Genomic DNA, 14297 nt, shown 5'->3' with positions numbered 1-14297 from the left:
CAGGCCAAGAACTCAGGGCCGTTGGGCATCCGAGGCGAGCAGCAGGACAAAAGGCCCACGTCAGCCGCATGTCACTCGAGGCAAACGGAACCAAACCAAGCCCGAGCTAAAACTGAACAGAAAATAAAAGTTGAGGAGTATGTAGGAATAGGAATTATATAATAGGTAGAAGTTAGAAATACCCTGGGACCTTGAAAAGCTTACAAATGCCAATAGTTTTAATAATAATTAATTTTGAATATTAATACATTTAACACATTAATTTTTCTTTACAATAATTTAATTGTATTTAAGTATAATCAATTTGTCTTCTTTTTGTATCTATTTTTTTGTTTTTTATTTTTATATCATAATAATTTCATTGTGTTTTTCATGGCATGCATTAAGCCTTAAGCATTGATACGTTATTAAAAGTTTATAAAAAAAAAGTGTTTATAAATGCCGTAATTTTTTTATAACCAAACTACCCAAATTTATAGGGAATGCAAAGAACCAAAAGAATTTCAGATTCATGGCTTTGCTTGTGTTTTCTGTTGGTTCATTTCCGTTTTACCCACACATACACCAGACATCTCTATATATATGGATGTTTGTGTGTATATATGTATACATATATATGCGAGGATTACATATATGAACAGGAAGAGGAGGAAAAAAGGGAGGGAGAAGAAGAAGCAGCAGCGGGAGGACCATCCACATCCAAAGAAGTTAAGCCAAACTAAAAAACAAAAAAAAAAAAGCGAAGAGAGAAAAAACACCGAAATGCGACGTCTGCCTGCGTTCCACCCTCCAGCAATCTGCAGTCTGTCATTAATTTTACCTGCCACCCTCGCTGCGACTCACCTGTGCACCACCACCCTCATTTCCACCCCCTCTCTGCTCCCCGCCCCCTTTTCCACCTGGCACGCAGCGGGGCCTTCAGTTAGTCAGCCTTGTCAGCTCGTCAGTTTCAGGTTCCATTCACATCCACATTCACATCCACATTCACATCACAAAAACAACGCAGCCACCTCCCACTCTTTCGAAAACCCTCCACCCACAAACCACCCACCCCTCCTCCTTTTTTCATCCCTCTACTCTATTTGTATGTGTTGGTGGCACCCTGACAGGTGAATTATTTCCCTCTGCGGGCATTTCTAATTGGATTTTCCCTAGGTTCTAAGAAAAAATCTATGGAAAAGAATTTTTGTTTCTATTTCAGTTGTGCTGATGTTGTTTCTTTAGTTTTTTCTGGCTGTGACGACCTTCTGCGAAAAGTCACCTCTCCTCAAGAAGGTAAAATGGAGGGGTCGGCTACACGGAGAATATTTATGATTAACTTTGATTGCAAATCATTTTAATTGATTTTAAAATAATTACATTTAGAAATCAATCATTGGGGGAAAATGTGGGAAAAAAGTATTAAAATATGGTTTTTAAAATTATTTGGTTTTTGGAAAAAGTAATTAAGAAACCTTTTGAGAAAATGTATAATTTATTGATCAGATAAATGTAAGCAGAAAAAAGTTAATTATATCGTAAAAAGCCTGTGATAGGATTTGATATTGTTATTCTGAATATACACAAAATTCGATAAAAATTAAAAGAATTTTATTTTATATTCACATGTGAAGGAGAAAGAAAAAATCTATGGACAAATGAACAATTTGTTTCTGTGTAGAAAGAGAGGAGCCACACGCAGCAGCTCAGCCACAGCCACAGCCACTACCCTCTGTGTGACCTCTGCCCACCTGTGCAACCACCCTTCATCCACCCACCACCACCCACTGATTTAGCCACTCATTCAGGGATGATGACGTCGTCGGTCTTCGCGTTTCTCGTTCGCTGCTCCTCGTGCCTTGTTGTTATTGCCAATGTGGCTGTTGCCTTGGCCGATTCTTCGCTGGTACATAAAACCCCTATATATATATATATATGTATATATATGTATACTCTACATACATACATACATATATATTTACGATATAGATGTGGTATATATGGCCACGTCGTCGTGCGAGCTGCCTCATGGCAAAAGTTCCTCTGAATTTCTGATGTTGCTCTGATAAATACTTCACTGCGCCATTCTCGGTAGCTCTCCCTCTCACTCTTTCTCCCACTATCCCCCTCTTGCTAGCTCTCACATTCGGATTTAATATATATGTGTGTGTGTGTGTGGGTATATCCTCTTGGTAAGTCGGTGGAAATGGGGAGGAGATTTGGCCCACCCATCAATGCCAAGCACTTTGCAGCATTATGTGGCAACAACAACCAAAACAACAAGAACGACAGAAGCAGCAGCAGCAGCAGAGAAAATCAATATGGATGGACAAAGAATATATATGGGCAAATGGGCATATGTATAAGAGCAGGCTATATACACATGTATCCGAGAGTAGATGTTTGGCCAGCAGAGTCAACGGGGCGGATGAGAAATGGGTTTTTGCTGCATTTTAGAGAGGACAAATTGATTAGAGATTATAGAATTAAGACAAAAATTTGTAGAAATCAAATGGTTTAAGTTAAGATTAAGATTAAGAGAAAGCTCCCCATAAAATTAAATACCAAAATAACAATTAATGACAAAGAAACCAGTTTCGAATCACCTTCAATAATAACCCTAAACTGCAAGAGTAATAAAATTCAACGAATATCTCGCCAAATTATACGATGCTTTGGAATTAGATCGACGTCCGTGGTGAGTCACGGTGAGCTCGCCGCGATCCTCCATTCGATCGCATTGGGAAATGTGTAACCATTGTATATGTTTGTGGGTTTGTGCGGGCAGAAAAGTCGTATCAGCTCGACGATAAGCAGCAACATCTGTTAAGCAAGTCCCCGTGACTGAACCAGAAACAGGCAGTCAGCGGTCGGCAATTGATCTATCTATATAGCCCTCAGAATTCTTTGCTATATCTGGAGCAGAGCCAAATACGCAGAAGCTAAAGTGAGCTCAGGTGAGGTGTAGTTATTTTTTCTGTTTTATGGGCCAGCCGATTTCGATAATCGAATAGAGTCGAGTTCGGTAGTGGGCTTTCCGGCTATATGACACCGGACCAAGTAGAGAACTTGATGCTACCACTTGAAACTTGGGAAGGGCATGGAAGATAAGTGGTTTCCTTAGTTCTAGCTCTGTATATTTCAGAAGCCTTACTTGAAGTAAATTAGTCTATAAAGCTTTAAAGTTATGTTCTTTCGAGATGTTATACAAGATCTGAGTTTTATAAGCCACTAAAAAGTTCCTTAAAAGTTTCCACATAGTTGATCATATAACATGATAAACATAAGTATTCTCATCATAATTTTATTTTAAATATATTATATATTACGGTTAAAAATCGCTTATTATTATACATCTACAAAACAGTTAAAACATTTAATACTCAAATGAATACTATGCTTTTACTAGTTTGACTTTTTTCACTTTAAATCCTAAAATTCTGTACAATTTTCCTATGTTTTCTGTAGTGTCATAGGGTCTGAAGGGGGGCCTTGAGTTATAGCCTTCGACTGATGAGTTGCACTCTGCGAGACACGCGGCTGCTAAGCTCATCCGACTGATTGGCGTCGTCAGTCGATGCCATTCTCATGCCCATTCCATTATTATTTTCATTCCGAGGCGCCGATAGCGCTGGCTGCAATTTCCAGTTAATTGCATTTCGTTGCCGACTACGCTAGCCGTAAAATATTTGTGTATAGATTTGGGTTTCTTCGTGAAGAGGCTTCAGATTATGGGCCCCCATAAGGAAGAACCTTGTGCGTTTATGTAAACATTGCAAATCAATCGAACTATCTGCCCCTTGTTTACGTTTCCCCCTCTGCGTTCTCTAATAACTTTTGAGATATTCCCAAGTCCCCACTGTCAGCTGCGGTTAGTAGTAAGGAACAGATGACGGATTGTCCAGGTTTTATGTTTTTTTTTTCTTACTCCCAGAAGCTGTGTAATCAGGCAAAGAATACACACTAATTTGCGGTTGCTCCATCTGGCCACCGACTTGATAAAAGTAAATATGCGGCCCGAAAAAAGGGAGTTCACATCAGCAACAGTAAGTGGATGCCACAGAAGTACTTGCGATAAGCAATTCGGGAACACCCTACTTTCACAAGAACAGGCATTTAAGATTTTAGAGAATTTATCATAAATATATCAGAACTTATGAAACAAAATTATTACACTTAAAGAATTATTAATATAAATAATTAAAACATATTATTTAAAGCATTGCTATAATATTAGATATTTTATAAAATTGTAAACAAATACAAATGTGCATTTATCACATATCGTATATCATATCGAATGTTTCGATTAACATCGATACGATAACGATCTTTTTATACATCTCTTTAATCTATCCTGACTTTCTGCTAGCAAAATTACTATATATTCACAGAAATATCTTTTAATTTGTCCAGAAAAACCGCAAAAGATAACCCCAAAATCAAGTCTCTGGGGTCATCCGCAAAAACTGTCACTTGAGTGCCTTTTTCAAACAGATTCCCTTGGATTGCGGTTGACCATTTTTTATGGGGACATGCTAACGAGCTGGCCCATGCATTATAATTACGAGCATGATAATAATAAATAGTCGGGGTAACTCGGGCCCCAAATCGCAGCGATAAGATTTAAAATTTGCGGTCATCTGTTTGTCCCATGGGAACTGGAAACGAATTTACTAAATCGGAAAGTGCTCGGAAAACGAGACGATTCCAGGAATTTATTATTGCGCTGCTACACTTTTCATTATCCATGAGTGGGCAGAAATCGGCATACAGACAGTTAATTACGTGGATGCATGGCGATCATTGATCTATATAAGAAATGCGAGGCATCAGCGAAATCCAAACGCGAAGCGGTAAATTAAGACGCAGTACGATATGTAAAGGTAATTGTACGTGGGATCACGGTCTCAGCAGCTTTTTGGGGATTGTGATTTCAGAAGGCACTTGAATTTGAAAAAAAATAAATAATTTATTAAATAAAATCGATCTTTGCCAAAAATAAGGGTTTTTGGTAGAACCACTGAAAAAACCATAACATTCAAAATGCGCGGAAATAAGTTTAATCGAAGACACATTACTTGTAATTGTTATGACCCATTATACGAGTGTTATTGACCCGCGTAGACTCCCCCTGCTAGGTAAACAAATCATTGCCGGGAGAATCGACCATTCTGTGGTTCTGGGGCTACGAAAGCACGTGTCTGGTAAATGGTATATGGTATCTTGCTGCCATTAATCATGCATCCACGTCTGACCCACCTGTCGCCCTATTGATCAATCCCCCTTTCCCCCCACTGCCCCCTTTATATACATTTATAATGTATATATATATACCCGCCCGATCTCCGGTTTCGTTATGTGCATGTTGCAATTTCATGATTCTGATGTCATTGAACAAACACAAAGACCAGAAGAACAACATCTCCGCAGCGACGAATATATGATTTCGATATATGTTTTTTTTTCTTCTGTATTTCATATTTTATTAAACTCATTGTGGCCTGATTTTTATCTTGGCAATGCAGTTTTCTGATACTCGAATTCTATGCGGACTTCGATGATGGGTTTTTTGGGGGGGGCTTCTCGTATTACCGCCCAAACACGAAAGGGGCTGATATTTTGGATGGTTGGGTTTTGACTTCCACTTGAGTGAGCGCTTTTCTGCTTTTGACTGTGGCGAAATTCGCTGATTCTGTGCAAAAGTCAATTGAGTTTGTATAATATATACGCCTTGATATTATATATAGAATGAAATCATTGCCACACAGATTAAGTTAGGTGAGTTTGCTGGGTAGCATTCTGAAGGGTTCCAAAGAACTTGGACTTGAAAATTGATAAGCAAATTTGGGCACTTCTACTAGCAAATCGTCTAGGTATCTGCAACATTTATGGCACTCGATTTTTATCAATCCAAGAAATAGGTAATCAATGTCTGACCTATAAAAATGGCTGGTCATTTAACAAAACTGACGAAGCCAATGACTATCATGATTGTTCTATTATTAAACAATGCTTTTATTTATTTTCAACGAGAATTCGCTTCAATTTCGATCCTAAATAAAATCAAAAATTTTTATTTGTTCATATATCTTTAGAATTAAAGCAATTACAAGGATATTGATTGAAATCACAACCAGGTGCAATGATCTTGCCAATTCGGTGATTAAGGGTTAGGCACGGTGATTCTATCGATTTGGTTCGGTTCCTTTCTGGTTTCCCCCCTATCGCTGGGTTAGTCACTTCTTATTGAACTTCGAACGCTTTTGCCATATATATATTTATCACATGAGACGGCCATAAACCGAGGGGCAAAATGATAAAACGCTACGTTGATATAACTTCTCCTTCTGGCATTTTACTGTTGGGCTTTTCTTTGTAGAATTTGTAGAGTGTCCCACGAGTTTGGGATCTTGTGCCTTCTTTATAATTTAGTTTTTTTATTTTTTTTGAGGGGTTGTGGGTGTGTCGGTTGCTGGGCGATTGGGCGGTAATATTCATGGCGCCCAAACAGCTTTAGGCAAACACCTCCCAGTAAAGCCGCCTGCCCCCCGACTCTACGATTCCCTCAATTATAATGAGCCACTTGAGCTTCCAGAGAACCCCGAACGAAGAAGCGACGAAGGTTTCTCAATGACATCGATTGTTCACCGCGGCCAGACGCACAGATACACGTAAAAAAGTACGCCCCATAGATACAGATACAGATACGGAATGTATCTGTATATGTGTGTGTGTGTGCTGTGGCGACCCACATCGTTTGGCCATTTTCTTATTTACCCTTATCGAAGGCGACGCCAGATTTTCAACGTTTGATAAATGGGGGCGCGCACATTACGAACTTGGGATTTCGTTGGGAGGCCAACCTATGGACTTATAAATATACATATACATATGTAAAAAGAGAGGAATGTTTGAATTATGTCGACTAAGATAGAGAAGAAACCCCTATAATTTTTTGGCCGTGTACTTTCTGTGAGGGGAGATACTTTTTCCCGGATATATAACTTGCATGCCACTTCAACTGTTTACATTGCACTCCACAGAATCTGTTTAGATTGTTGATGTTTCTGCCTACAAATACTTCACCAATAGAGGATACTTAGAGATACTTTATGCCCCAGCAGATACTTATAAAGGTTATCTAGAAGCTGGCATATTCAACTAACTAGGAATTTAAATCAAATTTTTAAATTTAAACTGCTGCTTGGCTTCTTCGATCGCAAAACTCGATCAGGTTTTCGGAGAATTGACTCAAATCTTAGCAACACTCGACTTAAAAAGTGTAAATTAATATTCGGAAAACAAATTATATTTTCAAATCAAAAACAGATTTATTTTCATAAGAAACGCGATCAAAGAACAAAAAAGAGATAGAATAGTCAAGCGACTGCTTTTTGTGTAATACTTGTGCCTGTAAAAATAAAAAGAATTAATCAAAATGGTGGGCACAACACTTAAAATGCGTGACGACGAGAACGCTTGGAAGAATTTCAAACAAGTGCAACTGAAGAAATTGACAAAGCCTTCACAGGAGGCAACAACAAAATGCGCTGCTTTGGGAGATTTACTCCAGCTCACAGATGCCCGTCGCAATGCCACGGCTCGAGTGGATATTTACTGGAAAAAGGCCCAGGAAAACATCAGTAATGGCAATACCGCCGCTTCACCCAAAGAAGAAGGCGGTTCGGCACTTTTGCGCGCAAATTCGATGCGCAATCGCATTCCGACCAAGCCAACAACTCGGAGAGAGCCGGAGACCAAGACGGAAGTAGTGGAGAACAAAAAGGCAGTGTCGGAGGCCAAGAAAGAAGTGACCAGGATGCCTCTCATCGCTGCAACCACCTCAACGATGCCAAGCACCATGTCTCTTTCCAGCAAGCGATTGGCTGGGATCGAGGACATCGATGCCAACGACAAGGAGAACCTGGTGCTGGTCTCCGAATATGTGAACGACATCTATGACTATTTGTACCAGACGGAACAGCAACAACCCATACACAAGGATCACCTGGCCGGGCAGAAGGAGGTGTCTCACCACATGCGATCCGTGCTGATCAATTGGATTAACGATGTCCACTTGCAGTTCCACCTGACTCCAGAAACCTTTCAGCTAACGGTGACCATTATCGATCGTTATCTGCAAGTGGTTAAGGACACCAAGCGCAACTATTTTCAATTGGTGGGAGTGGCTGCTCTCTTTATAGCCGCCAAGTACGAGGAGCGGTGTCGACCGACCATCGTGGATTTGGTTTTCATCACGGACGACACGTACACAGCCCGACAGATCCGTCAAATGGAGCTGCAGATCTTAAAAGCCATCGACTACAATCTGTCGCGTCCGCTGCCGATTCATTTCCTGCGGCGTTACTCGAAGGCTGCCGGCGCGGACGATAAGCACCATGCCATGTCCAAATACTTCATTGAGCTAGCTTCTGTGGATTACGATATGGCAACCTATAGGCCATCGGAGATTGCAGCTGCTTCGCTGTTCCTGTCGCTGCACTTGCTCAATGGAAACTATCGGGCTGGGACAGGATTCAACGACCGCCACTGGACTCCCACCTTGACCTACTACTCGCGTTATTCGGCTGCCCACTTGCGACCCATTACACGGCTAATTGCGAAGCTGGCCCGGGATGCTCCCCAGGCCAAACTGAAGGCCATCTACAACAAGTACCAGGGGAGCAAGTTCCAGAAGATTGCCCTGCGAATGGAGCTAAGCGGTGCCCTAATGGACTCAATCGTGGGCCAGAGTCAATGGAAGTAGTTGGGCGGAAACAATATATTTTATCAGTGCTATTTTAACTTGAGTTTAATATTTAGTATCAATTTACTTTAATATAAGCAAATAAAGGAAGAGTTTTATCCAATCTTGATGTTTCTGAAAGTGTACGAACAAACATATAACAAATAATGTTTTTTTGTACCTTAAAAAAAAAATCATAACTTTTAATGATAAATTAGATTTGATACTGGTGAAATTGTTACGGAAATTAATTTTCAATTTTAAGATTAATTTCTATGGAAATTTGTACGGCATTGTGATAACTTTGAAACTATTTAATATTTGCCAGCTTAAGACGTCAGATGACACTTATTACTCAACTCTTTTCCATAGAAACCCGAAAAGGGAGTTCCAAGTGCTCTTGACTATCCCCCAACTTGCGTTTATCTGGATATTCTGCACTCATCAGGGCCGAGACCGACCTATTGATAGTAACCGACCTTCTGCCGATATCTCACAATGAAGGCGTCGTCGCGTCATCCGAAATTTTCCCCCAATGCGCCAGTAATTCTCCATAACTCTCGATCGGTTTACATTCGTGACTTGGCATCGTTGTCATCGCAAACAGAAAATTTTGAGACTTCTAAGCCCGAAAGCCGACAGCAGTTCGTTTGGCTTTATGGCTAGACAACAGAGACTTGGGGCAATATATAGAGCAAATGGCATTACAAGTTATCGGTGCAAGTTACAAACCCTCAAAAGTTATTGGCAAACAGCGAGGAAGACCCCGAAACGTTTCCCCTTGAAACCGAACAGTGACAGAGTGAAGTCTACCAGATAGAAAGGTAGTTATATACTTCTTCCCGACCGACCGCCTTAGCACCTCCCTCGTCTATCCAAAGTTGGGAAGACTACGCGCCCGGCGACACGATTCTTCCCGCAGACCTTCGATTCTGATCCGAAGAAATCGATGACGAGGACGCCTACAATGCCCGCCCTCCCTTGCACTGATAAGATATTTGGTTTTGAATGATGATGTGCCGTTGTCATATGTCCCCCGCCCTCGAAAAAGCTTTTTGGGGGATTTGTCGGGCATTAGATAATATCTGCATTGGGTTGCCAACTGCGTAACGCGCTTCTTCTAAACGCAAGGGGTAAATGTTTATTTGCGCACGAAAATTGTCCACAACCTGATGTCATTCCAATCGGTACTTAACCCTCCAGGTTTGTTGGCCCAATGATGATTAAGAGTTTCTTGTATCTTTTGTAAATCAACATGGAAAAACTTTAGTTAAAGAGAGTTATTTTAACATAACATTACATTCATATATAGTAGCCATTATTGTTTCAATTTATTTGTAAGAAAACATTCATATTTTTATTTAAAAATATAAATCCTGAATCTTTAATGTGCTACAAGATCGTAATGGCTTAATGCCATTCCTAAAACTGTCAGAAAATTGATATGCTAAGGCTTTTGTTTACCCATCAATACAATTGTCTGTTAAATCTTCGAAGTTTCAGGGACACCTCGATGAAGCAATTCTTCGAATTGAGTACTTCCCCGAACACCACCCCAAAAAACAAGTTAATCCCCAAGGAGAAAATATGAATTGATCTTTGCACTTTTCCGTCTCGAGACTTCAGCCTCGAAAATCTCAAAGTTCGACAAGCAAGCCGATAAGCGACCATTTTTATTTAAGGCTGCTCTCTTATCGCCAATGATTTTTCTCATTAATGCCCAGAACAGAAATTCAATTAAGGCACCTGCGATGGACGTGGCTTATCAAGCAGCCGCCCACAGGCCCCAGTCAACCAACTTTAGAGTCGGAGAAAGATAGGACCATACGACTAACGAGTGATTGCAGAGCTTGTTCTATTTTTGGGCCTTTTTTTTGGACACTCTGCGTTGACGAAATCTTTGGCACCTTTTGCTCGAGTCTATCTAAAAACCCCGCCATTCCCTTCACCCCTTCATTGGGTCAGATGATTGATATAGAAACTTCTGGTGATTACTTCCATTTGGCGTTTCTCAATCGGAATCAGGCGAGTGCCAAAAAAAAATAAAACAAAACAGAACAGAAAACGTTGAAGATAAAAACGTAAAACCCAGAAAAACCCCGAGAGAGAAAAAGATTGGAGCGGTACAGGAAATACAATATTAAATTAAATCATGGTCATCAGACACTGTATTATACCGTTTGTGTTTGTGTAATTTGGAGTTATAGCTTTTAAGGAAAAAATTCTTCTATATAGTAACTGTTGTATTTTGCTGAATAAGTTGCCTGATCAAGGCTTGTATTATCTAAAAGTATAAAAGAAAACGTTACTTGTGGCCTGAATTTAAAAACGCTTTGTAGGGTATTCTGACCTCATAGGAGCAAAAACAATACACGATCTGAATTTTTTACTGTGCAGAAAAACTGTCAGCGTAGCTTTATCTCCACGATTGCTAATGAGTCGTGGGCTAATGAAACACGGGGTGAAAGATGAGTGATGAGGGAGGGGTTAAGGGAGCACAAATCATCTGGGGCCAACACACCCACCAAAAGTTGTGAAAATAAACCCCACGATAACGGAGTGTGAGGTGTGCAAACACACCTCCCCCAATCTCCACACCACTGACACCACCTACGCATCCACATCCGCATCTACATCCGCGCTATCAGCGGGACAGGCGGCTCCTTTGAAGCCACCAGTGGGTGGTGATGAGCCACAATAACTGGCTCAGATATCACACTGCAAAAAAGGGGGGTTACAAACAGGGTGTGAGGTCTACAAGGTGAGCAGATATTGTGATTAGGCAGCTAAAAACAGATTTAGGATGGATTATTAAATTTTAGGCATATATTGTAAGAATACAAGAATTTGATAAGTCCAAGTATTCCAATTTGGTTTGTGCTCTTAGCAATTAAGATTCTACAAAACTGTCAACAATCAACAATCAATTTACTGGATTAAAAAAGAACGGATGTACAATTTTTGCAAAAAATAAATCAAAGTTAATCTAAAGAAAAAACTATTTTGTGTAAAGTCCCATCCTAAACACATAATTTTTAATTTTCATAGAGTTTTTAATGTCTAATCGCTGCCACATGTCGTACAGTCTGTTGCCAGTAAAATTGGATGTTGCTCAAAAAATCTACAGAGATGAGAAAGTCAACAAACATGGTTAGAAATCATGGTGGAAGGAGGGCGAAAGGGTGGGAGTAAGGCTGGGTGGGGAAATATATTGTTTACCCAGCTTATTAGCAAACATTCTTATCAGTCAACTCGGCTCAGTTCAGTTCAGTTCAGTCAGGTTGGGTCGACATCGATGACGATGATCATCGGTTGCAATGATGATCGTTATGATGATAATGATGATGGTGCGATGAAGATGTCTGTGTTGGCGTTGGGAAAACAAAACTGTTTGGAAAATAGAGAACGAGATGCAATAATCGATAATAGGAAACAACGGGAACAAAAGCAAAAGCAAAAGCCAAACGAAATCCAATGCGTCCAAAGAAAACACACAGTATCCGTGAGATAGAGATACAGATGCAGATACTCAAGCGACACATGCGAGGAAAAAACGCGATTATTTGCTTAAGTGTATCTCAATGCGGCTGAAATCGAAAACTCCACTCAGATACAGATACATACCGATCAGTTGACAATCAACGTTCAAACAATAAAGTCGAAAATGAGGAAAACAACAAGACTACAAAACTTTCAACGTTTATTTTCACAGATAAAAGATACAAATAGCGCAAGGCAGCGCCACAGATACAGCAACAGCTACAGCTACAGTAACGGATACAGAAAAGATACAGATATAGTCAGTCATTCAGTCAATATCATCTCAGTCATATCGTACACCTTCTTTCTGCTCTGCAAACTTGGACCAAACCTCACACAAAAATCATCATTATCATAGCCATCATCATATTAGCCATACCCATCCCGTCGCAATCCCAATTACGAGAGCATCTGTGTTGTCGCATTTACAATTCGCAATTACACTTGAGTAAATACAAATATCAACATCAGCACCCAGCCAAGACGATGTCTCCAACCTCATCGCAATGCCTGGTGACAATAACCCAAAACCTAATGAGCAATGTATTTTGGCAGAGGAATACGAGAAGACGAGACACGTACACACAAAAAAAAATATACCCTCTGAGATGTGAATTACCTTGACTTTTTAATTTTGATCTATCCTCCAAATTATGTTTTACCATCAGGAAATAATTTAATCACTTGCACATATTAATTGACTTTTTGAGCTTCAGGGCCCAAGACAGTACCTGTTTTAAAATATTCTTGTTAATTTGCAAATACACATATACATATGTACATATTTTCCATACCTTTTGTACACATGCATGCATGTATAGAACTTGCGCACACATACATTTTCACTTGACCCGCGGAGCGCCCCTTCCATGAAACACCGAAATAAACTTTTTAAACGCAAAATACGGGGGCCATTTGTGATTGCAATGAATATTGATTTTTGAGCCGTTTAGGAACTTTCAATAAACCGAAAGAACAGAAATTCTATATTTTAATGGAATGGCAGCATAAGAAAACTGGATGCTGAAAGCCTTCCAGTAAAATGGCGTCGCCTGCAAAAAAAAAGCAATTTAACCATTTAAACGCGAAATTTTCATTGTAACTTGCTCAATATTACTGCAGTCACTTCCAAACTTGTTAAATATTGCACTTTTAAAACATTTTGAGAGCGAAATACGACAAAATTAAATTAATTTGCAATTTTCACGGAGGCTGCGTCTATCCCGCGAGAGTGAACAATGAAAACTGAGAGAAGGAGAGGATTAGAGAGAGGACGAGCTTTTGATAGTGGATTAACGGTTTCGTAAGCTATTCTTCTTCTTCATGTTCTTAAGAAAGATTTTGATAGAAAATAGAGAAGGCAAATAAATTAAACAGACAAAACAACAAATTCATATTGTTTTAAAAATAAAGCGAAATAGTTACATATGTATACAAGAGTGAACATTTAAATAGGGGATGGAATAATACATTGTAGTGAGATTTAGAAAAATGATAAGTATGTGAAGAATAGAAATTAAAAAATTAAAATATCGGATATTCAACAGCTTCAAATTGAAAATATTTATTATTTTGAAAAAATAACTTAATATTATCAAATCTATTCAAGGTTTTAGAATGTAAACATTTCGTACTTTTTGTGTTCAGTGTAGAGACCGGTAACAATAGGAGTACCAGACTCCAATGACGGTGATCTGTATTTGTATCTGTATCTGTATCTGTATCTGTATCTGTTGGCGTTGTGATAAATATAAATCTTGCAATCGACGCCGCTCGCTCGCTGGGTTTTATTATTTTTATTGCCTGATAAGGCTTGTGTTTCGCTCTCGGTGAAAAACTGTGGGAAACACATCCACATCGGAACATCGAAACATCAGAACATCAAAGCCCAAAACGCTGGCCAAACAATCCAATCCAAAGTCGTAGTAGCAGGCCACACGATCATCACCGTCAAGGTTACAGTCGCGACGAAAGTGATCATAGGATGGGATGGGTCTTAGAGGTGAAAAAAGCGGAAACTGAAACCTAA

The 14297-nt window shown here is 39.6% G+C and overlaps 1 protein-coding gene across 2 annotated transcripts; it reads left to right on the top strand.

Annotated features, from left to right (window-relative positions):
* The first annotated feature begins 7260 nt into the window (after positions 1-7260).
* Positions 7261-8791, top strand: LOC108137084 (G2/mitotic-specific cyclin-B-like). 2 transcript variants are annotated; one of them, XM_041710335.1, is made up of 2 exons: positions 7261-8008; positions 8066-8791. In XM_041710335.1, the coding sequence occupies exons 1-2, from the start codon at positions 7421-7423 to the stop codon at positions 8747-8749; spliced, it is 1272 nt and encodes a 423-aa protein (XP_041566269.1). In that variant the 5' UTR covers positions 7261-7420; the 3' UTR covers positions 8750-8791. The 2 variants fall into 2 exon arrangements, with proteins under 2 accessions (XP_041566269.1, XP_017114097.1); XM_017258608.2 differs by having other exon boundaries at positions 7261-8791.
* The last annotated feature ends 5506 nt before the right edge of the window (positions 8792-14297 follow it).

Source organism: Drosophila elegans, unplaced genomic scaffold (assembly GCF_018152505.1).
Source record: "Drosophila elegans isolate 14027-0461.03 unplaced genomic scaffold, ASM1815250v1 contig_149, whole genome shotgun sequence".
Lineage (NCBI taxonomy): Eukaryota > Metazoa > Arthropoda > Insecta > Diptera > Drosophilidae > Drosophila > Drosophila elegans.
This window is presented reverse-complemented; position numbering and strand designations above follow the sequence as displayed.